General features: G+C 36.4%; 2 protein-coding genes and 1 long non-coding RNA gene across 9 annotated transcripts in view; 2 read left to right on the forward strand and 1 right to left on the reverse strand.

Moving 5' to 3' along the window:
• The first annotated feature begins 129 nt into the window (after positions 1–129).
• LOC135686674 (protein unc-50 homolog A) lies at positions 130–16,926 on the forward strand. Of its 2 annotated transcripts, XM_065202955.2 has the most exons (7): positions 10,357–10,789; positions 13,108–13,133; positions 13,286–13,351; positions 13,649–13,769; positions 14,251–14,396; positions 15,359–15,454; positions 16,135–16,926. In XM_065202955.2, the coding sequence occupies exons 1-7, from the start codon at positions 10,626–10,628 to the stop codon at positions 16,269–16,271; spliced, it is 756 nt and encodes a 251-aa protein (XP_065059027.1). In that variant the 5' UTR covers positions 10,357–10,625; the 3' UTR covers positions 16,272–16,926. The 2 variants fall into 2 exon arrangements, 1 of the variants encoding a protein (XP_065059027.1); XR_010516094.2 differs by lacking the exons at positions 13,286–13,351; positions 13,649–13,769; positions 14,251–14,396; positions 15,359–15,454; positions 16,135–16,926 and having other exon boundaries at positions 130–10,789.
• Positions 15,370–22,634, reverse strand: LOC135686675 (bactericidal permeability-increasing protein). The gene is made up of 7 exons (XM_065202956.2): positions 22,142–22,634; positions 21,641–21,752; positions 20,975–21,103; positions 20,605–20,678; positions 19,921–20,011; positions 19,441–19,504; positions 15,370–18,262 (listed from the first exon to the last, which is right to left on the reverse strand). Exons 1-7 carry the CDS (start codon positions 22,278–22,280, stop codon positions 18,128–18,130), a joined length of 744 nt encoding a protein of 247 aa, XP_065059028.2. The 5' UTR covers positions 22,281–22,634; the 3' UTR covers positions 15,370–18,127.
• A 2,719-nt stretch (positions 22,635–25,353) lies between these two features.
• LOC135686649 (uncharacterized) overlaps positions 25,354–27,967 on the forward strand; it is a 58,164-nt gene continuing 55,550 nt past the window's right edge. For 2 of the 6 annotated variants that reach the window (XR_016143850.1, XR_016143849.1), the window contains exon 1: positions 25,369–27,961. This is a non-coding gene — a long non-coding RNA (uncharacterized LOC135686649). Of the gene's footprint in view, positions 27,962–27,967 lie in introns of all 6 variants that reach the window. The other 4 variants (XR_016143847.1, XR_016143851.1, XR_016143848.1 and 1 more) reach the window with 4 other exon arrangements.

Below are 27,967 nucleotides of genomic sequence, written 5' to 3' on the forward strand. Positions count from 1 at the left end.
TGCAAACCAGTTTATACCTGGCAATGCTTGGAGTCGCTCTTGAGTTAGGAAGCACGCGAGAAACGCGACACAAACATCACAAAGGTAAAATGCAGTGGCCATATTATGATTAACCTAATAATTATGGTTCATGTCCTGATTAACCTATATCTAATTGCGCTTCGTCTATACCGCCGTAGTACGCTCGTATTGCATCCTGCAAGTATGGAAGATACATAACGTGTCATATTAGACATGATTGCATTTTTACCTTAAGACACCCCCTGGCAATTTCATGCTCAAGCGGGAGAAAAATAGGTTGCTTCTTATCTCATTCTTGACTTCCATTACAGGCCAGATTTTGAATGTACGTGTGGCAAACCGTGACCGGCCTTGGGCCAATGTGAAAATTAAATGAAACTTTATTTTCACTGAAGCGACCCTCTATTTCAAATAGAACAGAATTTTGAGCGACCAGAAATGTTCGCATGACTAAAAGCATTAATTTTTTGCAGTTAAACGTACAAATATTAGTATTGTTAGAGCAGGTATTTAATGCATGCTATTTTTTCCATTCATAAATTCGATTGTCCCATTTACCGAAATATTTGTCCATCTCATTGCTTAACTTTATATCGAATTGTTTGAGGCAATTGCTTTCAAAAATATCTTTATTCTACAAAAATTAAGTATTTTCTGCCATTTTTCTCCGCATTGTTTTTATGAAAACTGTTAACTACAACTGTACTGTTTCGCAACAATTTCTATAGTTACTTTTTAGTTTTCTTAAAATATGAAAGGTCGATCAATTTTTTACTGTGATAACTTCACAAAGCTTTCTTCTAATGCATTGCACTTTACACAAAGAAATCCCCAACAGTCTCTAAAGCACTATACATTCATGGACAAACGATACAAGAAAAGAAAATCCACGATAGCTTTTCGTAGTCATCAGTTATTTCGGATTTCTAAGTTCCATCATAATATTATAACAATCAAACGAGGTCCTGTTTTGCAATAACAGTAGGCACATAAACCTAATTGGATAAAACTATTGTTGTCTCATAAATGTGCACCTATTACAGAATGACAAATGACAAAGAGCGATCTTCCTGGCTGCCATTTGGGAGAGGAAAAATAAAAAAACTTTCAAAAAGTTTATACTACTAGAGAAAGCGCAAGACTGCTATTTTCATGTCAGCTAATGCTGTAAAGCCATCAAAAGCCATCGTGCTAGGGTGGCCAGTGACATAAAGACATCTTCCTTAAATTGTTGATAAGCCAGGTTTTAAGAAATGCGAATACAGTATTCTCTCCAATTAGCGGACACCGTCCGGGCAAGAGCAAGGTGTCAGCTAATTGGAAGTGTCCACCTTTTTGAAATTTTTGCAATGTAAGTCTCAAATTTGAAAAATGACCCGAGCTTTGCATATAAAGGGTGTAATCAGTGGTGGCGCCAGGAGAGGGCTAGGGAGGGGGGCTACAGCCCCTCCGTCGGAAGCATCTAGCCCCCCATCGGAGGAGATTTTGGGTTATTGTCGGAAACTGCATATTTTAGTCATTTTAGCCCCTCTGTCGGAAGATTTCTTGCGCCACCTCTGGGTGTAATCTGGGTAATTAGTAGCTATTGGGTTTAACTTAGACTCTAAAAAAAGAAAAAATAACCAAAATGATATTTTCAACAAGAATATATATCAGCATCATATGTAATATCAACTAACGAGGGCAAAATTTGCAAGTAAATGTTTATTTACCATACTGTATGTTTTTGCTTAAAAGAGTCGTTAATTGATTGCTGTTCTTTGTTGTTGACACGAATAATTTCTAGTCTCTCTTTAAGTGAGGACAAAGAAGCTCTTTCCTCACTATTGAGATCTTTCAAGTTTATCAATTTATCAATCATTGTCAATGCTTTCCTCATCTTTGTCACTGTCATCAGACGAAACCTCTTCTACCTCTTCTACTCCAGATTCTTTCCGGAGATATTCACCAACTTATTTTCTACTGAATTTGCTCTCCAACCTACTTTATCAGAGTTGATTTCAAAAACAGAAGTGCACATTTCGACATCAATATACTCTTCAGCAGTTATTTCAGATTCTGTAAGTTCTTTGAAAAGCTCTTTGAATTCATCATTGACAATATCATCTTCAATTTCACAGGATTCCTTATTAAAACCACATTTAGCAAAGCAGTTTTTGATTTTTTCAACAGTAACCTCTTCCCAAGCATTAGCCACCCTTTCAATGGCTTGTAAAACATCAATTTTGTTTGTAATTTCTGATGCTAGAAAGTCATAATAATAATAATAATAATAATAATAAGAGGAATATTTATACAGGGTAGAGCCTTGTCAATACTACGGGGTATTGTTGTCAATAAGGACCCTGTTTGAAAGAAGAAAATATGTAACTCATCAAGAATACATAATACAAAGTAAAAGCGTATTTTTTTCATAACTACGATTTGTTTCCGCCTTTGCTTTTGTTTCCTTTCTGAGCCAAACCTTTGGTAGGCAAAGCTTTAAAAAAAACACCCAGTCTCATCCATATTTATTATATCTTTATCCTCATATCCTTTGCAGAGGTCTTGTACTCTTTCCATCCAAGATTCAATTGTAATCGTAGAGACATCGAGAGACTCACCAGAGATTTGTTTTTCCTTTATACCATGACTCAATTTCCATTTATCAAGCCAGCCCTCTGATGCCTTGAAACCATCCAGTCCTGGACGGTTCAAAGATTTTTTGATATTCATTGCTTCTTCTTTGAGTATATGCCTAATTACATAGATACCAGATGCCTCACATTTTTTAACCAAAAGTAAAGAATTTCATTGATTGCTTTGAACTTTTGATGGCTTCTCTGTTAACATGTTTGAAACCCTTGCCGTGAAAGCTCTGCACTTTTTCTCATCTTGCAAAACGTTGGCTGCTTCTCTTCCCAATATTGTATATTTTAGAAATCTCTCTGTAACTCATTTTGTTCTTTTTATTTCCATCTAAAATTTTTATGTTTTCATCAAATCAGAGGTGTCCGCCTCTTAGAGTGTCGGTTAATTGGAGAGAATACTGTAAACTGCCTTGTATGCTTTTGTAGGTATCTTACACGTAAGCCCCTGTGCCTTAGAGGTCACATGATGCATCATGCCAGGTATGAAATTTATCGGATCCAACTATCTGTAAAATTTATGTTTAAGAACAGATGTACTTATGAATTAGTGAGAAGAGTAAAAGTGTAGAAGTCAAATGTATGCTTGTCGGGAACTCACAACCACAATCATTCAGTTTGTTGCGAATTTTGCTTTGTTTTATTTTTATAAGGGTAAGGGACTAGAGTTCTTCCTATACAGGTGTATTGGTGCCGAAGAATAGAGACAAAAGATGCAAACGCTGGTGTGAAATTTTCTTGATTCTTATATGTGCATTCTTTTATAGGACGAGTGTGATATGCGTGTTATTTGACTGTCTTACACCGCTTTGTCTTCCTTCTACAACTTCACTTTCTACTTTGCTTCATCTTGGTTTTTATGTATTTTCTGCGATACAGTTCAGCGAAGCGTTAACATAACATTCTTGCAGCGCGTACAGTATTACTGGTGTTTTCATTTCTAAGAATTACATACTGTGAAAAACACACCTGAAAATAAATGATCGGAAGACTAGTACCTGTCTTTTCTAACCGGTTACCGCTAGGTATAAGGTTGCTAACCAACCGTATAAGGTACCACGTGAATATACTTAGGGCGTGCATTTCTCCATGCAAAAAAATTGTGTTACATACATATAGCACTTTACCAAATACCAAAATCTTAATACCCACAACAATCAAAGCGAGTACAAAAATAGACATCTCATAAGAACTGTGTTTGGCAGTCGGAAAGTTATCAAGTTTACATCTTTCGTGAGCTGCGGCGTTGCCTCTGGAAATGACCTATAACCTCACAACAATCGGTCATATTTAGACAGGTGGCAGCTCCTGAAATATCAGCCCCGTTTACACGATACCAGACTCGCTTCATATCGGATTCGTTTCATACCAGATAGGCCTTCTGTTTGCACGATGAGGACGCAATCCGATAGGCTATCGTTCGGCTTTTGTGGAGTGAAATCACTCCGCTACGAAATTGGTATGAAACCAATCCGATATGTACCGGATTCGGTAAAGTGCTCGTGTAAACGCTCGAATCCGGTATCAATTTGCTCCGCAACCTCAGTTACAATCCCTGTGGCCTCAACTCCACGTTTGGCACGTTTTTTAACAAATTGTAGTTTCATTAGTAAGAAAACAAGATGAATGCTGATAAAGAGAAATTGTTCTTTACCACAGTGATTGGTCTTGCACACACTTTTCAGAGAAAAAGCCATCTCATGGATCTTTTTTCAAGATATTTCTTATCTTTAAGAAGACTTCACACTTCCCCATTCTTTCCCCTTGAATTGAAAACTCGCTGCATGCGATTTCACGGTCTCTAGCAACAGCTCAATTTCTTGCTCAGTCCAGGAAAAATTTCTTCCTTAAGTTTCTTCCCTGCTCCCGCCATTTTTCTGTTTCAGTGACTCTCTTCAGTGCCCAGGTGGCAGGTAATATTTTGGCGCGACTCAAATACCAACGCAGAGGCCCCTAAACAAAACACTACACCCCGCAGTGCGGAGTTACTTCTATCGTGTAAACAGGAGCCCTGTCTGGTATAAAACCAATCCGATACGGTGCAGCGAATCCGATATGAATTGAATCCGGTATCGTGTAAACGCTCAGTGTCAATATTGAAGGCAAGAGGACGTAGAGAAACATGAACAAGCCACCTCCATTGATAATCCAAACCGAAGCATTTAACTTATACATAACGTACAGTTATGCTTTGTTCGGACTTGGAGGATTCCTTGTCAACATAGCAATGCTCATCGTGTTACGACGTGATAAAAGAAGTGAATCAACTTTTAATAAAACTATGGCCAGCCTTGGTATCGCTAACATGTTGATGGGCTTGATTTTCTCAACTGCTGGGTTTTTGATCGTGTCCAAGTATGAAAATGATATCTTCCTCATGGCTCTTTGGTATGCCAAGGAGTGCGTACTGTCAGCATCGATCTTCCATCTTGTGTTCATTGCCATTCAAAGATTGGCTGCTGTGCTATTTCCATTGAGATTCAAGGTTTTTTTCACGCCAAAAATGGCTGCAATCCTACTGGTTGCTGTCTGGATTGTTTCCATCCTGTTCTTAGTATGCGTTATGCTGCCAATAACCAACGCCAAACTCAACCGGCCATACTTTCCTCCCATTGCATATGCCACATTGTTGACTGGGATAGTCCTTCTAATGTGTTACATTGCAATGCTGTACCGACTGCTTCATTTAAAGAGATTCAGGTCTGAATCTTCAAACGCTGATCAACGGTCCATTCTCAGCTTTAGGCTTTTCTTCAACTCGTTTGGAGTCACCTTGGTTTTTATCCTACTTGCATTCCCATTTGCAGTAAGCGTCATAGAGAATAAGAAGCTTCGGCATTGGTCGGAACCTTTCGCGATGTCTTTTGCAATAAAAACAATGGCAGATCCAACGGTATACTTCTTCATTTCGAAATGCAGTTGTGAACGTGTGACGAGGCGTGTAAGACATGGACAGTCAGGATCATCGAGCAAGGTCACCGAGGAGGACATTGTTACACCAAGGCAGGTATTGAATCAAACAACTCATCTGTAATAAGCGCTGACCGTAACGAATCATGATATCGTGTATCGTAATTTCAAGCCGACTAGTTGTAAAAGTAAACTGCAAGAGATAAAGGTTTATCTGCACAGAAAGTATGAAATGAGTTCGGGAGATGTCGAAAATTTCATCAATATATTGTGGAAGGAGTTTTCCCAATCACTACCAATATTGTAGCACCATTGGCACCTCTAGTTCAATAGAAGTTTGGAACTCTGTTGTATTTTCATCGTTTTGATAGCTGCTTTATTGGTTGTTTGGACATTTCTTCTGTCTTGGGTTGTTGCTGGGGCAGCAATTGGGGCAGGAGGCAGTGGCTGACTGTTTGCGGTTGGGGGTGCTGCCTGCTTTCTTTCTTGTCCTTCTGTCGTATATATATGTACCTGTGTTATGTATTTTTTCTTTCTTTTATTCTTTAGACGCTGTTGTTAAGCTTCTTTTTCAAAAGGCACTCAGTATAATAGTAGACGAGGAAATTTTTGCCCAAACTTTGATGTCAATAACAAGTACAAATATCTGATGGCAACTGCGTATGAAAATTGTGACACTCAGAGTAACTTGTATTTAAACGCCAACGAGCTGTAATCTCTATTCTATCAAATGCAAAAATATCTGTTGCATTAATTCTATGAATTGCATTCATTAGATAAAAGTTCATTTTGAATGTAACAACACCTCAAGTCTCAATAGCTATTGAGGAAAACGATGACAAACCAGGTCAATGAAGACAAACTGGTCCAATATATTTATGACCAACGTCCCGAGATCACTAGCCTAGATCACTATGTGTCTATGATCACTATGTGTCTATGGCCAACGTCCTGAGATCACTATGTGTCTATGGCCCCGGGGTAGTCATAGTCTTTTGCTCCTCGGGGTATCGTCCGAGTAGTATTGTAAAGTAAATTTGTAAGTAGCGTAGCTTGTATTTATGTATTGTAACTTTTTAATGGATACATATAAAAAAGATCACTAGCCAACCGTTTAATCTTAGATTCAAGTGTAACGTGAATGTACTTAGGCCGTGCACTTCCCCATGAAAGAAAATTGTGCTACATATTTACCTGTATAGATTCATGTTAGGTGCTCTACTTAGTCTTCTAACGCTTTACCAAACACCAAAATCCCAACACTCCCAATAATCAAAGCGACTACAAAAATAGACAGCTCATAAGAACAGTGTTTGGCAGTCGGAAAGTGATCAAGTTTACATCTTTAGTGGGCTGCGGCGTTGCCTGTAGAAACGACATATAACGTCACAACAATCGGTCATATCTAGGCAGGTTGCAGCTCCTGAAACATCAGTGTCAATATTGAAGGCAAGAGGTCGTAGAGAAACATGGACGAGCCACCTCCATTGATACTCCAAACCGAAGCATTTAATTTATACATAACGTACAGTTATGCTTTGTTCGGACTAGGAGGATTCCTTGTCAACATAGCAATGCTCATCGTGTTGCGACGTGATAAAAGAAGTGAGTCAACTTTTAATAAAACCATGGCCAGCCTTGGTATCGCTAACATGCTAATTGGCTTGATTTTCTCAACTGCTGGGTTTTTAATGGTATCTAAGTATGAAAATGATAGCTTCTTCATGGCTCTTTGGTATGTCAAGGAATGCGTACTGTCAGTATCGATCTTCCATCTTGTGTTCATTGCCATTCAAAGATTGACTGCTGTGCTATTTCCATTGAGATTCAAGGTTCTTTTCACGCCAAAAATGGCTGCAATCCTACTGGTTGCTGTGTGGATTGTTTCCATCCTGTTTTTAGTATGCGTTATGCTGCCAATAACCAACGCCAACCTCGACCTGCCAAGTTTTCCTCCCATTGCATATGCCACATTGTTGACTGGGATAGTCCTTCTAATGTGTTACATTGCAATGCTGTACCGACTGCTTCATTTAAAGAGATTCAGGTTTGAATCTTCAAACGCCGATCAACGGTCCATTCTCAGCTTTAGGCTTTTCTTCAACTCATTTGGAGTCACCTTGGTTTTTATCCTACTCGCATTCCCATTTGCAGTAAGCGTCATAGAGAATAACAAGCTTCGGCACTGGTCGACACTTTTCGCGACGTTTTTTGCAATAAAAACAATGGCAGATCCAACGGTATACTTCTTCATTTCGAAATGCAGTTGTGAACGTGTGACGAGGCGTGTAAGAAATGGACAGTCAGGATCATCGAGCAAGGTCACCGAGGAGGACATTGTTACACCAAGGCAGGTATCGAATCAAACAACTCATCTGTAATAAGCGCTGACCGTAACGAATCATGATATCGTGTATCGTAATTTCAAGCCGACTAGTTGTAAAAGTGAACTGTAAGTTGACAAGACTAAGAAGTTAAGTAAGAGAAAGATACATCTGTACAAAAAGTATGAAAAATGTGTTTTGAAGGTGTCCGAGAATTCTTCAATATATGGTGGAAGGAATCTTTGCCCCACCTTGGTGTCAATAACAAGTACAAATATCTGGTAGCAGCTACGTGAAAAAGTAATGACACTAAGGCAAGGGTAACTTGTAAATTATTGTCAACAAACTGTGATCTCAATTCTATCAATTGCAAAAATTCTATCAAATACATTCACGAGATTCGATTTCATATGACTACATCTCAAGGCTCAATAGCTGTGGAGAAAAACTATGATAAACCAAGTCAAACTGTCAGTTTCCTCTACAGCCATCTTAACATTTCTAAAGCTCATCTTAACATACAATAATTCTACTTTGGAAAAAACTACGTGCCAATTAAAGGCTGCACGATTTTTGTATATTTACGCGCGATTGTTTCAAGAGAATTTCATGAACTATTTTATAATCTAACATTGTTACTCTTTGCAACCTTATTCCTGGTATGCAAATGATATTTTCATGGCTGGGACGCTGGGACAGCATTTAGCATTAATTTGATGACTTCTTCATTTCAACGCGAAGCGCAGAGAACATACCAATACAATTTGCCCGAGAGTTTTTAGAGAACGAAATTAACTTCCTTTGTACAACAGTCAGAAGATAAAAACGCTTTAAAACCAAACTTTTAAAAAAGCCTAAAAATGAAGAAGGTTATTCAACCAAGCTTTGAGATAATCTTTCTTTGTTAGGAATAACTTCAAGATCCTTTGCTCATACCAGGAAAACTGGTGGATTTTTAAATCTGAGTTCTACAACGATAGGTAGAGCAATGAAGCTCCATCTTTCATGCTCTCGATTAAGAGTTTCGGATTTTTTACTGCGTACTTATTCAAGGGTGTGGCTTAATAGAATGAGAATTTCTTAAAACTACAATTTAGTAAAAATGTTCAAGTTTTTCTTTTGTCAACTTTTGCATGTCAAAAATTCTGTTAGAAGCACTTTCCACACTTGTGAAAGTTCTTCATTCAAGATTTTTACACTAAGCAACTCCATGTCAATGTCCTCGTTCTCATCCTTGACAAAGAGCGGGTAAATGAATGGTGCAAATAAAAGTAGTTATTTAATCGAGGATTGACAACCTTTTTCCTTGACGCAAAGCAAAGAATCTATGTTTTGCTAATGTAATGTATAATGAACAGGTGCTAAAATTTTCTGTCAGAAAGGACTCGTAAGGACTCGATCCTTTTTTTGTTGATTGCCCTGCTATAGTAAGTATCTACCATAGGCACAACAGTAGGGTAAACAAGATAAGCAAATCTATTGCCGCAAAGCATAATTTGATTAATATATATCTCAATTTTATTTCAGAAAATTGCTTGATATTTTCTATCTATTAGCAATTTTATTAAAAACGACATGAAAGAATGAGAATGAATAATTGCACGCACTTCAGGAAATTTGCAGGTGTGTTTAAGGAGTCTTATTTAAATATCTATCAAATTTTTGATGAAACTTTTGAATCTTAAGGGCTTTTGAAAACTCTCTTTGAAAGAGGCAGAGAGATTCGTAAGATTAGTGGACAGGAATTTTTTTCCGAAAACAAGTCGCCAGATTTTCCTGCCGACACAAGACGCTTTGTAAAAAACAAAAGTTTTTCTAGCCTGCGTCTCTCCTCGGCTATGGTCTATGACGCAAGCTACTGTTTTTCTATCACTTCCGTGCAGCAAGGCGTGGTTTGAAAGGGAAATCTGGATTTCTTCAATTTTAAGTAGACTGTTATCGATATCTTTATTTCATAACTTCTGCCCTAAATTATTTGCCATTCTAAGAAATTAAATTTCGTCGCTGAGAAAATTATTGCCGCATTTTAAATGATATTATCGCAACATTCTGATCTTGCACAACATGATGCCCTCGTACAACTCATAATTTTTCATCATGAAATGACCGGCATCAAATTAGCCGGTAATAACATAATATTTGCAATTAAAATAAATCATAATACAGAGTGCGATAAGTAAGAAGAGAAAATGATTTTCACAACAAAAAATATGTTTGTGCGAAGAGGTTTAATGCTAGATCCTTTCATAATATTTTACATGAATATTTTTACTGAGCGAACACGCGCTGTAAGTTGTTAACGGCTCTTGAAATTAAACAATTTATTTTGGTAATGCATTAAAAAGCTTTTTTTGCAAATAAAATCGATTCATCTGACATTCATTTATCAGATGCGAAAGCTGCAAGCAAATCCAAAACGGCTTTCCATTTTGAATCCCTCTAGCCCCTGTGTTCTGTACGTGGCTAGAGATTTTCATAGGCCGTTGGGAGGCATTTTGCTCGTTGACTTCATTTAAAAATCGGGCTCTGTTTTGCCAAGCAGATACTTGTATCAAGAACAGGAGTATTTATGGATGCAATATAGCTAGTTATTCTACTATATTTACAAGTGATTATCAGCAAGGAGCTGTTTTGCTTTGGATCATCGTACATTTGTAAGCTAGGCCCACCGTGGTTTGCCTTACCCTAGGCATATGCACAAGTCATTGGATCGTGTAAGTTCCTGACTTCGAATAGAAATACGATGTTACCACAGCCAGCTACTTCACCTAGATCAAAAAACTTATTCATGGACTTGTCAACTTCAAAGCGGTATAAATATGTGAAAAGGATTTTTAAATGGAGACAAATGGATTTTGAATTCGCATTGTGGCAAATGGTTTATCTTTGTTGTGCACCAAGAAGAGTGTGAGTATATATGAAAATCCTGCCCTTGTTAGTGACTAAATTTCAGCAAAGAATGCTGGAAATAGCCTCACTTATTGTCAGGTTACCTAAGGACAATTGCAATATAACTCCTGTTTGTTGTCATGCTTGATTATAAAGTTGCATTTTCAGATCAAAGATATGGATAGAATACTAGAAAAATCGGCATTTTAATCAGCCAATCAGCATTTCAAAATCAATCAGAAAAAATGGTTATAAGATTTGATGATGATCAATTTTTTACCATCATTGCAACAAAATCAAGAGTAGTTTTTGAAAGCAAATAAACAAACCTTGATGTATATTTTCTCTAGATAAGGCTTCAATTAATTTTGCATTTGCTTTTTGCAAAACTTTGTTTAAAATGGTCCTCAGATTTGAAATGTTCATATTAAAATGAGCTTAATTTGAAGATTTAATGTTAATTGCACTGTTCAGTCATGAGCTGCTACATTTTGAAGATCAAATGTTCCGTTATTGGCAAATATGAAGATAAAAAATTGAAATGCTAACTCAAAACTACGAATAGCCAAAACAAATACAGTGCCAGGCTTTACAACACTGTATATGATGAAAAAACACAATTTTATTGAACAGGATGGCAAAAAATTTCATGATCTAGTTTAACCTTTTTGTTAATTAACAAGGGGTGAAGTAAACAAATTGATTTAAGTGGCCTATGACTAACCTTTTTATTTTAAAATTTATTTTGCCAATGACTAATTTTTGTGAGCAGATTTTAAAGCTATTTAAGCAAGATGGATCTCAAAGCTAATTAATGATTCAAGATAAAATCCATATAGAAACTGATAAATGCAAGATTTTGTCATTGTTTTTTGGGCAGGCTGACTTAGTTGTTATGTAAATTTAAAGGAGCTGTGTCACGGTTTTGTAAACCAATCAAATCAAGGGACATTGTGGGTTTTTAGCCTAATTTGCATATTAGGATAATGGGGGATGCAGGCCTTTCCCGGCAACGCAGGCTATAGCCCACACCCATGCAAATCTAGCGCAAAATAAATTTATGAAGGCTTTTTTCTACCCGCACAGTTTTTCAAACTAACATTCTCATTTAATCCACACATTTTGGCTTCCCAATGTTTGTGCTACTTACTGCTCAATATCAGGGTGTTAGCAAATGTAGAGAAAAAGGTCTTACACGTCTATGTGTTTATCAAATGGCGTTATAAATAGGAGAGTTCCGTTTCCTTATTTAGCATGTTAACAAACTATGGTTTTATCTGCTAAAGCTTGCAATGAAATTGGAAGTGTGATCACATGAAAGGAATAACATTTAGCAAGATTAAACGTCACACTATGCTGTCAAGTACGAAACAATTTCTTTTCAAGTCGCAACATATAAACTCACCATTCCCAAAAGAGCCACATTTGACCGACAAAACCAAACAAAATTTTGCTATGTTCAAAAAAGTTATGTTCCTCTTTTGTCTCATTTTAAGGAGTGGTAATACAAAATTTAAAGGTAGTAATTCACAAAAAAACCTTCTTAAGGTGAATAGTATTTAAAGAATTGGCAAGGTAATGTACTTTTGTAAATACTCAAATATAAAAAAATTAACAACAGTTCTGCAAGGGCTAAATAGCCCAAGCAGCCAATATGGCAAGGGCTTTTTGTAGCCGCGCATTGTTTTTTTGCCGGAGAAGGCTGGGGATGCTGCTCCAGTGCTTCAATAGGCTTACCGAATATAGAAATACTGAAGAGTGAAGAATGAAGAAAGAGCCTTACTTGTTTCTTTCCATAAAACATGCAAAAATGCAAAAGCTTCAAATGATGAGCACAGAATGTAAAAAACTATTTAATCTCATATTGTTTCACCCAAACAACTTTCCTACAACTGACCTCTTGCCGAACAAGATGACCCATGTGACACAGCCCTTTTAAGTTTCATCCAAATATGACATCAATTTTCAAATGTCCACTTCTAGGTAGATTGTTGAAATCATTTTTGGCGCTTTTCATTTTTGTCAGTTGCTTCATTGCCAGTTATTAAAAGTATATATTTTAGCCTGGAGGATCTTCTTATATTTATTACTCATTGTCTAGAATAAGAAATACTTGTTTTATGTTTAGGTTGTTTTGTTATATAGATGTTTCCTGATCCTTATTTAAATCCTGCCTTTGTTGTTATCTGATTTTTTTACATAGCATAAATTCATGTCTATCTTTATTGAGAACCTAGTAGTTGATTAAATTTACAGGGGCTTATTAAATTGCTTTATCTTTTAAACATCCTGGAGATCGGTATGCTCTGATTGAATGATGTTTCATTATTTTTTAGGTACAGAAACTTTCATTATCACAAAGGTAAGTACAAAGAATAGTGAGCACATAATTCTTTTGTTTATCCTATTTCTAAAAATATATTGTGAAAATTCGCTAGTTATGACATTTTTATTCTGCTTCTGCAATTGGTTCCAGTAACAGCCATTTGGAAATGACCTTCTTTTCACTTTCAGAAGCCAAGCATCAATGGGCAAGGGATGATCCTGCATTTCTTGTTTTGCTAAGCTTCTGGCTATTAGGTAAATTCTCTTTTGCAACCTACTGTCCAGGATTCTCTAATTTTTATGCTCATGTAGGTACTTTACAATATTTGTGATCCTTGAAATGGTTTTTATCAAAAGAACTATGCATCATTTTTTGAAATATCTATGCATCAGATTTAATTTTTGACAAAGATTTCCAAGATTTCCGTTAAAATAATATTTTTCATCCACTGAAACATAGATGAATTTTGCTTTAACTTTTTTAAAGATTGGACAGACAAGATTGTTGCTAGCTCTTGTGTTTCCTTTTCAAATTGTTGCTCTTCTTTTCAGTGTCTTCAGTAATCTTTGCTGTTTCATTGCACCTTGGTATGGTTGGCTTCATCAAGTTTCTGCTCTGGGTTGTTTTTGTTGATTGCATTGGAGTTGGGCTGGTCATTGCAGGTTTTCTCTGGTAACTATATATATGCTTTCAAATTCTCTTCCTTTACCCAGTATTATTTGGCTATATCTACAACTAAATCGTATTTACAAATATTGAAAGCCTTGTTTGCATGGCCAGATGGATGAAATTTAGTTTTCTCAAATTGGAATTTGATATACTGTTAAACTTTGTTTGAATGAAAATTGAATTAGATAAGCCTGAAGCGAAAATGGATTTAAAAGTTCTAATTAGAAAAAATCATATTGTATAATTGCAGCTTGAACTAACTTAGGCTGAATTTTCACTTTCCATTTTTAAGGTAAACAAACTTTGTACTAGGTTTTGACATATTTTTGGAATTTTGCCGAGGTGAAATCAACAGAACACCTGTTCTTTGCCATATTAGTTCTTCCATGTTCTTGAAAATAACTTTTACCTCAGAATCATTTTATAAAATAGAAAAGCTTTATTTTTTTTAATGCAATCTGTTATCAACTTGCCTTCATTGCAGGCTTATAACTAACAAGTACCTGCGAATTCCTGGAAGCAGTAACATTGAGCATGTGGTTGAATTTGGGTACTCTTTTGATGTTCATTTGAATGCCTTCCTCCCTCTACTAATTGTTCTACATGTGGTGCAGCTTATTGGCTTGCTTTGTAAGTACAATTTTCTTTCATTTATTCTAAGTTAAAACATAAAACTATAACTGGAAAACAGTCTTGCTAGCTCTGAATTGAAAATAATCTTATTTTTCAACCAAATTGCTGAATACCTCATGGGGTTGTTGTCTTCTTAAGCCAGCACTTATAGTGACATGTTGTTCTTTTTGCTATAACCCTTATGCCTCCAAGCGGTTTCAAGTCACCACTCATCCTAAATATTTACTGCCTATATAAGTAAAATCCTTCCACTTTTAAATGCAGGAAAGTTTATAAGATTTTATTTTTTGGTAAAAGGAGAAGTTCTATGTATAAGAGGAAGGTGTTTTTCCCATGATCATATTTTCAAGATATTTTAGGTACAATGCCTGCCAAAAGTCTTGGAACACTGACATCAATTTCCAAGGTCAAAATCAATCATCCCCCCTCTCCCCTACAGAACAATGTTGGTTTACTATCAAACGGGTTAGGATTTTAGGAAGCACTTTCTTTTGCGCTTCTTTTATGATATTTCTCTAAATCATCAACATTGCTTTAGGGGGAAGGGGGCGGAAGAAGCAATTTTTCTCATGAAAGGGATGAAAGATATCAAATTCAGCGTAAATTGCTGGGTGTTACAAGTACTTTTGGCAGGCATTGTAGTTACTAAAAGAAAACGAAAAACAAAGGTTTGACAGTATTTGGTCATAAATAATCAACATAATCAGTTTCTTTATCTACTTTAAGTAGATCGAAGGGCTGTCACCAATTGGTGAGCGAAAATTTTGGTGTTTCTTAGAAGCACTTTTTTAAGGGTTGGTGTCTTATTAGCGGACGGAATTTTTTTCTTGACCACTCCGTGTGTACCGCTTTTAGTCCATGATTGCAATAGCCAAATTTGAGCTGACAACTAGTTTTTGGTTTCTTTTTTACGCACTGAGAGGTGTTTTCTTCAAGATTTCGCTTTCGCTTCTTTCCAGTTGATCCAAGCATGTTCATTGCCCGTTTCTTTGGAAACACGTCATGGCTGATTGCGCTTACATATTACATATACATTACATTCCTTGGTTACAGCGGTAAGTTTTGTGTATGTTTTGCTTCTCTATGTCTTATGTCATATATTTATATATTTGTTTCTGCAATTACTGTGCTTAGCCGTAGAGTTGACATTTTCAAAGAGAGTACTAGAGGGTTTGAGCTAAAGATTCTGTTTTTGAAGCTCCTTTGACTCGCTTATAGGATTGTTTATTTGTTTATCCGCATAGTCATTAGAGTGGCTTCAAGAATTGTTCAAGATTTTTTATAAAAATGATTCCTTTTACGATAGAGTGTAGTTTTGAACATCTTGTAACTCTTTCTGTCAAGGTTTCCTCGTAATTTTGGAAAGCACGATTATCTATTTAATTTATTAATCTTTCATATATATATTTATTTATAAATGTTTGTGCTTTGTGGGTTTTGCGTTATTATTCTAAAGATATCAGAATGGAAAAAATTATTACTAAACGACCACTGGCCACAAGGTACAGTTGATAGAAACAAAACATTGATTAACCTATCCAATAAAAGTACACTTTAATACGAGTACACTATGAAATAAAAAGGGAAGGTTTCAACAAATTTCAGACAGTAAAACATCAATAAATTTCTTGGGCTGACACACTTAAAGTTGGAAGTAATGATAACGATCTTTGTAACGTGATGTGGTAGATTTAAAATAGATATGATTTTTTTATCTAAACTTTTTCGATTTTAGCGCTACCTTTTCTGCGGAATACGGCTGTTATTCTATATCCTTTCGTCGCTTTGGTCTTTGTCTACATATTGTCTCTTTCATTATCATGGAATATTACGCAAGGGATCGTTGATTTCTACAAATATCGCGTGCTATGATGTTGGAATGAAGTGTAATGATACACGTCGCAGCAGGAGATGTTAGCCTCGATACCCTCAAAGAAAGTCGAGGCAAATAAAACTTTGGTATACTGTTGCAAAGCTTTGATCTTTTGTTGGCCTAAGCCTTTAGAACTGGCGTGAATCTGAAGTTAGCAGCGGCTATCCAGGCATGTTATCGATATCAGTCATGTCTTATTCAATATCCACATTTTCTGTATTGGAAGAAACATTCCTGTTGGGTTGCACGTAGCAAGCATCAAATGTTCGCCAAAAAAGGGCCAGATTTTACAACAGATGTTTTTCAGTCAATTGGAAACACAATTTTGACAATATATACCCTTTATTCATACAAAAAATCTCAAGAAATTGACTAGTAAATAAGAATTTTCTGTAGAGGTTGAGAGTACCAGAAAACATAGATATCGCTTCACAGGACTCGATCGTTACAAGCAGTATGTGATTGAATCGAGGTGAAGGGAACCTAGGCGACCCGCAAAGCCTGTAAGCTGTGTGCATATGTTAGATAAGTGTGTTATCAATTTAGAATTGCAGATGTTTTGTGATAGGACTAAGTTGCAATTTTGGACTGAGATACTGAGCTGCGATTAAGCCGTGGTCTTGTTCATCCAGGATAATCAAGTAATCCTGTTTACTATTGGCGTATCTCTTGCCTGCTTTCTTCTTTTTTTCATAATATTGTACCGTTGTTTTGGCAAAAGGATGTGGCTTGTCAGACAAGGTATATAAATATAGAGAGAAAGCGATTATTCCTTCCCTGCCAAAATAATATGTTCTTCTTGCAAAACAGAGCGTTGTGGAACGATCCAAGCACTTGATTTTTGACCTATTCAATAGAAGGAGTAACCAACATCCAGAAAAGATGCTGTGGTCCATGGTTTAGGACAGTGCATAGCACGATCGATGACAACACGACTTTGTCTCCTGCCTAAGTTTTTTATCGTTCTTTTTCTGTGAAGAAGAGAAGCGTTTATCGTCGTTTGTCATGTTCTTATAAGAGAAAGTTGATCATAGATGGATGAAAACCATGTGTTCTCATACCAAAATATTAATAATTTTTATAATCTAGCCATAAGGATCTGTCTTCTCGTGCTTGACTGCTACCAACAAACAAGACTCTGAATCTGACTAGACAAAACAGAGGAATGAATGCAGCGTTTCATCTGGTTATTGAAAGTGTTTATTGTAATATACGTAACTCAAGATTCTCATAGAGTTAAAAAGAGGACATTGCAGATCTTGCATTTGACTCTTCCGACGCGAAGAATCGTGTTTGTTAATGTTTCATTAATGATGTTCATAAAACGATATAATATTTAGCAGCTGCGATCTTTGCATCAAACCTCTTAAGCAAAAGACCGCTTCTATTCGGCATTCCCAATGCATTTGCCTTGCCTTGGCCAGTTTGCTAAGATGCCGCCGAACAGTATTTTCTTATATTTGAATAAGCGTTGACTCGTATTTAATAGACACCTTCGTTTAATGTAAAAGTGTAATCAAAATGCTGAATATATTGAATTGTGAAAATGGCTAGTTTTTCGTTGTCCGTTATTTCTTGAAAAATTCTAATACTGATAATAACAACTTTCTTCTGTTGAACTTTATTATTCAGCGCCAGCCAGATATTTGGTATCTCACGGAACATTAGATTTCCTAACTTGCTGATATTGTTTCAACTAATTCAAGCTAATACTTTTGATATCCTAAATAAATTACACTGATGTACAAAACGATATATACTGGAAAGAAGAATGACCATGTCTAAACAAGGTATGTTATTTACCCTGTAGCAAATCTGACTCGAATTATCAACTCGATAAATCCAATATTTCAACTCAAGTTTCTTGGTCATGTATTTCCTCCCGATGTTCTTCTCTTAAATGCGTCTGTATGCTTTTTATCACATCGGGGAAAATTGCCAGGTATTTGTTTCCCTCCTTGTTGATTAGAGACACGACTTCATTCACTACCTGTTGAATAACAAACCAACATCAGTTTGCCTGCATCCTTCATGTTTGCATGTATATATCATATAACTGTGTGACATGCAAGCTTCCTGTCATATCAAATTTGGTTTTAGTAATGCTGGATAAGATGAAGGTTTGTGTTTATCAAAAAGGAGTCGGAATATTATAATCTAGCATGTAACAGAGTATTGGGACCATCTACACTATAATTTTGGTGGATATTCTGACGTTTTATGCTTCTGGCAGTGGCAGACGAAATGCTTCAGTCAAAATGTTTGCTTTTTTCAAAGCCAATTCTGCAACTGATGATAAACCAAGCTTTTCTTTTCCTATCATTTGGCGGGGCATGTTGTTTAGCGTGGATGTATTCAAAGGGCAATGTTTTCTTGAGAAGATTCTCCCGTTTAACCCTGGCTTCAGTATCGTTTAAAGTGAGCAGATCATCTGCCAAAAATGGGTCAGAAATTGCTTTTTCAAAGCAACCATAAATTTTTTCAGTGGTTATGTCGTGAATATCCTTTTTTATAATTTTGACCACATTACCTGCAGGAGCATTATACTATATTTCTCAATTTAAAAATCGATTATATGCGTTACAAATTGGCTGACTTTAGCCTGACTATTAGTTGGAGATGTAAGGGAAAGGCCAGGGAGCCTATAGCGAATCCCTACTAAGGGAGGGGTTTGGAAGAGAGGGAGCTTGTTCATTTTAGCTTTTGTTTTAGAGTCTTGGTGAGGGTTGAGCGTTCCACAATTTACGGATGTTTAAAAAGAAGAATGCGAAGGGTTTAGAAGTTGCCACATTAGTAGCTGCAGTTGCAACTTTAACCATTAAGCAAATTAATCTAACTCAGTCTTTGCTTTAAAATCTCTGAACAAGGCCCAAACAACAGTAATCCTACAGCAATCTCTTTCACTTGCGATATCTCAGTCAGTTTGAAACATGTCAAAATCATTGTTGTATTTTTAAGAAGTATTTAAGTATCAATTGGTATTTTTACGGTGATGTGGTCAAAAGTAAAAGGTTTGAAATTAGAGGTTTTTTGACCTCTCACTTTAGAACTTTATAACAAAGCAGGGCGGTCAAGTAATAATAATAATAATCATCGTTATTGCATCTAGCCTGGACTTTGGGTTTGGTGGCTAGAGCGCTAGAGCTCAGGTTAAATTGCGTCACGTACCAAGCGTTCAAACGTGCCTCGGACGTCCTTTGTTATTGAATCAGCAAAAATATTATACAACCAGCTAGAAGAGAAAACACAATCTGTGATGCAAAGTATACTGATTTATAAATCATTTTGTAAATCTAGTTGATGTTTTCCTAAATCAACTTACGAAAATCGTGTACAATTTCTAAAGCGATATGCAGGCTTTATAGGTTTTTTCAGGTATATTCCCTGGAATTTTTTCTGAGTCAGTTTTCTCGAAAAGATAATGCAGAGATTTTGTGCATACACTAGGGGACGAGCACTATACATGCAAGAAACAAAAATGGCATATAGGTAATAAGGAAGTGACCTATTTTCACTTTGTCCACTTTTCATAAAGAATTTTCGAATGCAGGAATGGCAAGAGCTTTAGGTCTTACTTGGATGCATGCATGTAAGATAAGTGCATTAAAAAAAGCTAGAAAAGCAGAAATTTTGAAAGAATTTCGTTACCTTGCGCCACCGAAGAATTTTATCTTCATTTTTCCTATTTTCAAGACTGCATCGTTTGTGCGAACCTTTGGCTTAGACTCGTCCTTTGTATCTGCAAAAGCAGTTTCCAGTTACATTTTGAAGAATCTCAGCTATAATTCTCTTTAGTAAATACGGGCAAAAAGGAACCAAGGCGTTTCAGAACCCACATGCTTTCTTTTTCTGCACAATGTGATGAGAAACCTTCAAAAGGCTTTTATTCAAAATGGTTATTTTCCCCTAAATTGTCTATTTCAACAAGATTTCCCTATTGTCATGTCTTTACAGCCACAGGCAGCATAAAACACATTTTCAATAAGAACTTATGACCCTGCAACCTAAAGACAGTTCCAAGAACAGTCTTATTCTCTCCTAAAAAAGTAGGCTTTTGAACGTGCTAATAGATTTTAGGATTTGGATTACATTCTTATACTAGTACTGAATGAAACATTGGTGCTACTTTTTTATGATATCAAATGATATAACTGTAGTTATGAAGTTTGTTATTTTAATTTTGCAATCGGGACGAAAAGTGCCCTTTCTTCATACAGAAAGAAGTTATCGAAGTATAGTAGTTTTTAGTGGTGGTACTTTCTTTATTGGCAAATGTTGATATATGTTTATAATAGGAGGCATTTCGCCCTGATATCAGTAAGCGTAACGTACCAACATTCAGCGTGATGCCTAGAAGGATATTCTTCATTTCCAAATTGCACGAACCACTGTCACTAATATAGGGCCTAGAAGCACAGAATTACACATTTTTGAGTTACTGTTCAAAATTTCTTCATCATAGAACTGTAGAAAACTTTAAAACAAAGTCGTTGTCATCATCATCAAAATCACGACCACTCTAATCATCATCATAATCATAACTGTCTTTATAAAAATCATCAGCATCGTCTTCACTCATCAAGTTTATAATCATCTTCATTGTCGATCAACATCAATGGTCTTAAGTCAACCATCATATGTTATCATCATACATAATCATATCATTATCACAAAGAAGAATGACAAAAAACAAATTTCATACCATCCAAACTGTTTGTATTTCCAGTTCGCATGGATGGACAGCGTAGCATTTATTGCACTAATGGTCAGTCCCCTTGATCGACTTACAGTCAGATTTGATTTTGGAATTGCTACATTATACAACGAAACGCTAAAAAAGAAGATGTAAGATTAAATTTAAAAAAATTGTTGGAACTTTAGTGCATGTGTAATGTTACGACTAAAAATAAAATTTCATTTGGCCTCGTTTCACTCTCTATGTTAAACCCGCTATTACTTTGGTAAGATTTCTTATTACTTTATCTCAGGGATGTGTTGATATGAATTATGCTCTTGGTATTTACAAGGGGGCTCAGCCCAATGCTCTTATTCCTTGGTATATACTGCTGTATAAGTTTTCATGTTATATATTGTTAAGGATAGCCACTTTCAAATTAACCCTATTTGGATTTATTTTTCAAATATTTCATGTTATGATATCTTTTGAGCTTATGGCTTTTCGTTATTCTATGATTAAGTCACCTTCATTATAAAGGAGCGTTGTAGCCTTCAAATGTTTACTCTTAAATATTTTAGATAAAAACGATGGTTTATCATTTCAACATTGTCATAGTTTTTGCTACATGTCTCAGCTTCTGATGTTTCAAAGAACGATTGCTTTTAAAACTAAGATTTTCAGAATACTCACTTTGATATCGTGTAACCAAATTTTCCTATTGGTGACTCTGAGTCTCCAGAAACATCTGGCACGTTCAAGCTGAGAAGTGCTTTGCAAAGATATGGTATCCCTACGCCTCTAACTGTAAGCAGTTGACAATTAGTCAGAAATTGATATAAATTTATAAACTCCAAAATAACAAAAGATTGGTAAAAATACAATTACTGAGTCGTTTGCATTTCGTAGCATATGATTTGCTATAGTTATTGGATCGAAACTGAAAGGTATATTTAAAGAATAAAAGGAAGATGGTATATAGATTCTAGAACAAGTAACTTTCGATCGTTTAGAGCAATATGGCGTTTTGCCGCCAATATGACTAACGATTGGTATTGCCAGGAAAGCGCTTGACCTTGATAACGAAATAGAAGTGAACGAACATCTCGAGAAAACTAGAAAATTCTTGATCATTATGTCGAATGAATGGCAAAGAGCAATCACAACAATTAATAAGATGCTACAGCTACAAACCATAATCTAGGCCTTGTTGCATACTGAATGTGTCTCTTCTTTGTAAAAGCAAAGGCAATGCTGTAACTAGATTTTGCAATTGTAACAATATTCCTATCCATGCGATAACATTCTTGTATATAAAAGAAAGTTTTGCCATGATTAGCACTGATGTGTCCTTAGCTCCTTATCCAATCACTCCACCTTAACAGTATGTGATTTCACTCTCAAAATGTGTTGACAAATCTTGTCATTTTCCAGAAACTTTTTTCTCCAGCCCAATTTCTCCCATTCACATTGTCACTGCCTCAATTACGTGGTTTATTGTTTGCTTGCAACAGATACCAGGCTACGATCCACATGTGCAAGACAACTCTAGCGATAAACTTTTCAAAGTTCTTTTTTCTATGTTTGTTGTTAATTAAATTTAATGCCTAGTTAAAATGAAGTTTCCTTTCTACAATCACTATAAAGAGCAAGTTATTCTAGTCGCATACTAACTACATATTCATTCGTGAAAGCTGGTGTTCGCGTTGGTCATAAACTTTGCGGGTATTTCAATATGAGTTGGTGCTGTGTTCAATGAACAGCTAACATCAGGACGAGGCTCTGAACTTTCTTGCCGTTAAATATGAGATGAGGAAACTTTGTTGCGAATTCTTTTCATTCTAGCCAGCTCGCATTATAAACAAGTCTGTGTTTTCACACATCGTTGTGTTCCGGAAATTGTCGTACTCTTCCCGAGATAAGTTAACTTCATATTTTAGACCCCGTTTATATGAGAGTGGGTCCGATCCGGATCGGATCCAAAAATATGTCTACACAGGATCTGCGTTTACACGGGATCTGGAGGATCCATATACTTCTGGATCCTTTAAAGGCGATCCCGTATGGATCCGACCCGGACCGGATCCCGTGTAAACGGTTGGATCTGGTCTAGATCGGATCCGTTTACGGTTTTTTTTAAAGTGAAATAGAATAATGGCCAATTCGAAGTAATTTGAACATGTATTCTGTGAGTTTGGCGTCAAGAAACCAAACAGGAAGTTGACTTACTACTTTACTGAAAAATTCGTACGATAAGATGAATCCAGAGTCTTAGACTAATGTTTATTGGATGCTCTTTATTTTAATTTTCGCTGTGAGTCTGTCTTTTGTAAACAGCTCTTTTTGGTTGAACTGTGAGTTGCTTTACCTCCCCCATATTCAGTTTGTTTCATTTTGTTTGTTTGTTTATTTCAGTTTGTTACTGTTTGTTTCAATCTCAGTTTCCATAATAAACGTTTGATGCACGCCATTTTTGAAAAGCGCATGTGCGTTTTCTGTAGATCTCATCTGGCTCCGAACCCGTGTAAACGGTTCCGATCAAGTATCCGGATACTTTTGGATCGATCTGGTCTGGGTCTTGTGTGCTACTCTTGGCTTTTTTTCTTGTAATAATAACTGCATTCTTTATGGGCAATACATTCCCTTGTTTTTGTTATCTGTTAGCTGTTCTGATTTGAAAGGTGTTACTGTTCTCAATGCTTCAAATCGAAAAGAACTCACATCTTACAAACTTTTTTGGTTAAAAACTGGTTTTTTTTTCAAAAGAATCGAAAAAATTCAAACTTATGAAAAAGTGTGAAGTTCTTCTCAAAGCTTTAAAAATGTATAATTCTTTTATCAATATCGTAGGCTGAATCAAACCACGAATATATTTTCATTTTTACGTTACAAGTCGAAATGCTAACGATGTTGTGTTGGTTGTAAACCATTAGTAAATGAATTTCGAGAGAATAACGTTGAATTGTTGATGTTCTCGAGATTTAAGACAAATCTAGATACATATTTGTTTAAGATAAGGAAATTTTAAAAGATCTTTTAAATACACCCTATTTGTAAGAATATTGAGGCTCAGAATCATCCAAGCTTTATGAATATTATAGAAAATTGCTCAGCCTCAACTTGCATATTTCTGTCTCATTTTCCAGCAGTTGCCTATTTCGTGATGTTCGTAACGCAGCTTTCAATTACCGGATAACATGTTTTTAAAAAAGTGTAGTTTCTATTTGAGGCTGGGTGAAAAGAATGTTAAGAATATGTTCATAGTTAAGCCAGAAAATGTCTTAAGAATGTCGAGGTAGGACAAAATTTATTGTATTCTTTTAATAAAGAGTGTACTTTTTGTAACGATCGACGAATAAAGATGTACCTGTTGTTAAGTCTGTTCATGGAAGGAGAATACTGATAATGCTTTATGTAAGTGCATGCTTTTGGTGCAAGTACAAGCTATTCCTCGAGGTGATTGGAGCAAAGGTACTAGAGCTTACTTTCGCTGTTGCTAGTACTGCCTCGAAATGTTCCCATAGTTTTTCCGGGCTGGTGACACCACTGACCCCACTGACCACTGTTCTTAAAGGTTTTCAGAAAAGCTTTACACGAGCTAATAACTGTTATAAGAAGTTGGTTAAGTTTTAGAAGATAAGAAGTTTTATGATTTGCACCCCAACACAAAAAAGCCTCTTGGACACCCTACAGTATAGGAATCTGATATTTGCAAATATTATTCATTAATTAGTTCCAAAAACTTTTGTTAGCCATATTCACAATGATATTGTTTTTGTTATCATCATTATCATAATTATTTGTCTTTATCTAGTGCCAATGCATTGCCAAATCGTTACTTTATGGGTCACAACCTTATGGGTCTATGAGACACAAACCTTCAAGCAGAAACCACCACAGTTTTACGAGTCGTGTTGATTTCGATGGTTTTGGGTTACTATGAACCATTCCCTTGGCATGCTGCTTTTCCAGCTCATCGCTCTTTGATAGCTGAATTTTCTTTGAAATAAATTTGTTATCAAGAAATGCAATCAAGTAATAGAAATAAATAGCAACGTCTGTTTCTTGTTTCACTTTTATACTAACCTCTAATTTCTATTAGCCTTTAGAGAAAACATTAAAGTTTCTTATCGCTTCTTTGAACAATAAAAAAGTATAGCAAGGTGATTATTGCAATGTCCAGAACATCTAGAGAAAATTCATGTATCAAATTGGAAAGGTTGGTGATGCTTCACCGGAAAAACACACAGAAAAATTTAGAAAAAGATTCCAGTTTTTTTCCAACATAATTGTCACAACCGAGACCAAGGACAAAAAGTACCGACATCAACCCGTTCACGCCCAGCACAACTGTCACAGGGCCCATGCCATCGAGGGGGGGGGGGGCGGAGATGCCATGACCCCCCATTTCTTTGATAAAAAAATATCCAAAGAGGCCCTGTTTTGAAGCTCTAAATTCAAGTCCGTCTTATAGAACTTGGCTCCTCCACCCTGAAATTCGTGGCGTGGCGTGTGTCAGTCATTATCACCGAGTTGATGTTCAGTACATTCAACTGTTAAAGATCAGAAAATCTGTTTTATAACAGTATCACCTATACAATAGGTGTTTAAACTGGCAAAGTATCGCAAATGTAAAATAAAAATAGTGAATATTTAACTCTCAGAACTTTCTAGCTAAAATTCAAGCCAGAAGGGTACAAAAAAAGTTTAGGTACAAGTTTTAAAATTGTCTATTGCTAAATACCTTTAAAAAGGAAGGAAGGCAATAACCACACACTAAAAACCAACTGTTAGCATGATAAATCTGTGTTTTATAAATTATCTTCACTTTAGTTTCTCACTATTAATGGAACTGATGATCAAATACATCATACTCTATGTCAGCCAAGACCTGAAGAAGAACAGTAAATGACCATTAAAGCGGAAAAAAGTTCCGATCCCAGAGAAAAAAATTACATCCCCCTCTTATGTTTTTAGTCCAGTTTTGGAAAATTAGAAGATTTATCTTAAAAAAAGTGGCGTGGACATGTCCTCCCCAGTCCATCTTGTGGCGCCGCCTCTGGTCACAACGCTACTTTGCAATGAACCTCGCAGCCGTCTTTATAATTAGAAAGCTGTAGTCTTTTAAATAAACTCCTGCTTATTTGGCTTCTGCTAATCCGACAGGTCCATTTACCCAGATACCGAGGAGCACAGTGAATAAGTAGAGAAAAAAGTTGCTCTTTTAAACTGAAGTAAGATATGTTATTGCAATTAGATAAATTTCCTTGTGTAAAATGGATGTTAAAATCGAGAGAGATACTCGGAAGACTGAAACTTTGAAGAATGACAATTTCTGCGAGCGGCTATACTTTTCTTTTCATGTCCATCTTATAACGATTCCAAGGCTAAACTTTAATCTTCACAGCTAACATGAATGACGACGGTTCTCCGCGAACTCTTATACTTAAAACAATCCAACGAAGTGTAAAACGAGGCACAGCGCAGTCTTTCTCAAGCACTGCCTGTCCTAAATGCAAACTGGGCCGCAAAAGCTTTCGCAAGCCTCTTGGGCGAAACGGTTAGCTACCTCCTGGTGTTTAGCGTTACATGTCTAATACCTTCTGAAGCTCTCTTCGAATCTCTCCGAATCTCACTTACTACGTATATTTATATGCAGTGGCGGGGTGGCTAGGTTTTTCCTGGGGTGGCCAAGTCGCGCCCTATCTATACATCGTGCTTATATAAAAGCACGTGTTTCTGGAAGAGAAATCAATTTTTGAAACTTGAATTAAAAATTTCATGAATAAGTTTTGATTGAAAATGCGTGCATCGAATGACTAAAAGGACTCATAGAATACACGAAACACAGTGGTGAGGTGCCGAAACAACGACTCGATACTTTTGTCCAGGATCTAACTTCATACAAGGGGGATTTCCTAACAATCTACGTAATAAACGAAATAGCTACGTACACTTAGGCTGGAATTTTTTTAGCTGTATTACACTTGAAATTAGATAAGGTATTGTATTTCTGATACAAACTCAATCCGTTTTAAAATAATAATTGTAATAAATAACCTACATTCTGATGGACAGTGATATGTAAAGTGTTCCTCGTTTTCTAAAATGAGATAATCGCGGAACAACCTAGTATTTACCTATTTCGAGTTTATTCCCACGTGGAGACGTTTGTAAACCAAATTAGAATTGCTTACTGCGTATCTGTGAGTGTTGGACACCTGTTATGCCAACTTTTTGAAGCTTGATTACATAACGTGTTTTAAGTTAAAATTTTAGGTTGTGCAGAAGGCTGCTCAATATTTCTGGCCAAAGACAGGTGAAAATCTTTTCTTTTACAGATGTACCACCATCACCCGCCGTTTTAGGTACTGCTGGGCTAGAGGCCGAAAAGATGTGAGGCTAGGAGATGAAACCATGGTAGGTCAACTTTTGACAAAATCTTTGCCATTGTAGGCCAATTTTTGACAAAATTTTTGACATCGTAGGTCAATTTTCGATGGCGTCACACGGGGACCGCACATTGCAGCTCGCTCTTTGCCACTATTCAATTCGGCCAAGGTAAACAAATTTGTCTCAGTCAGCAGTATAAAGTACCGCTGAGTATGTTAAAAACTGAGGGGGCTAAAACGTTTTAGGGGGGGGCTGAACATGCTAAAAACCAAAAGCAGGTCGAATTTTTGTAAGATCATAAGTATGTTTTGGAAATTTTCGGAGGGAGGGGGCTAAAGCCCCCGTAGTCCCCCAGCTTTTGCGATCCCTGTGCAGCATGACCCAAGCTACAAATAAGGTGCCTCCGGACGCTCCTATATATCTTGTCCGATTATTTCACTGATAAGTAGGTGATAGATGATTTCCAGTGGCGACATCAGGGAGAGGCCCAGATTGTGCCTCGAGTTGATTTCGACTCAGATGGAATGAAATGGCGGCAAAAGATGGAGTGGTCGGTTCCGGTCCTGAAGACGATGATGGTGTGGGAATGCCGTAGCTCAATGGGACGATTTATTGTTTATGGTAAGA

The sequence above is a fragment of the Rhopilema esculentum genome, chromosome 6, assembly GCF_057945365.1.
Source record: "Rhopilema esculentum isolate cy_ngs chromosome 6, ASM5794536v1, whole genome shotgun sequence".
Lineage (NCBI taxonomy): Eukaryota > Metazoa > Cnidaria > Scyphozoa > Rhizostomeae > Rhizostomatidae > Rhopilema > Rhopilema esculentum.

Excerpts from the sequence above, each read along its gene's own strand:
- LOC135686674 (XM_065202955.2), top strand. The coding sequence starts at position 10,626 with ATGTTACCACAGCCAGCTACTTCACCTAGATCAAAAAACTTATTCATG. Across the intron at positions 13,134-13,285 it reads AAACTTTCATTATCACAAAG|AAGCCAAGCATCAATGGGCA; the intron begins GTAAGTACAAAG and ends TTTCACTTTCAG. Across the intron at positions 13,352-13,648 it reads GCTAAGCTTCTGGCTATTAG|TGTCTTCAGTAATCTTTGCT; the intron begins GTAAATTCTCTT and ends TCTTCTTTTCAG.
- LOC135686675 (XM_065202956.2), bottom strand. The coding sequence starts at position 22,280 with ATGGCAAAACTTTCTTTTATATACAAGAATGTTATCGCATGGATAGGA. Across the intron at positions 20,679-20,974 it reads AAATACAAACAGTTTGGATG|GCCCTATATTAGTGACAGTG; the intron begins GTATGAAATTTG and ends CTGTGCTTCTAG. Across the intron at positions 19,505-19,920 it reads AAATTCTTCGGTGGCGCAAG|CTGGTTGTATAATATTTTTG; the intron begins GTAACGAAATTC and ends TTTCTCTTCTAG.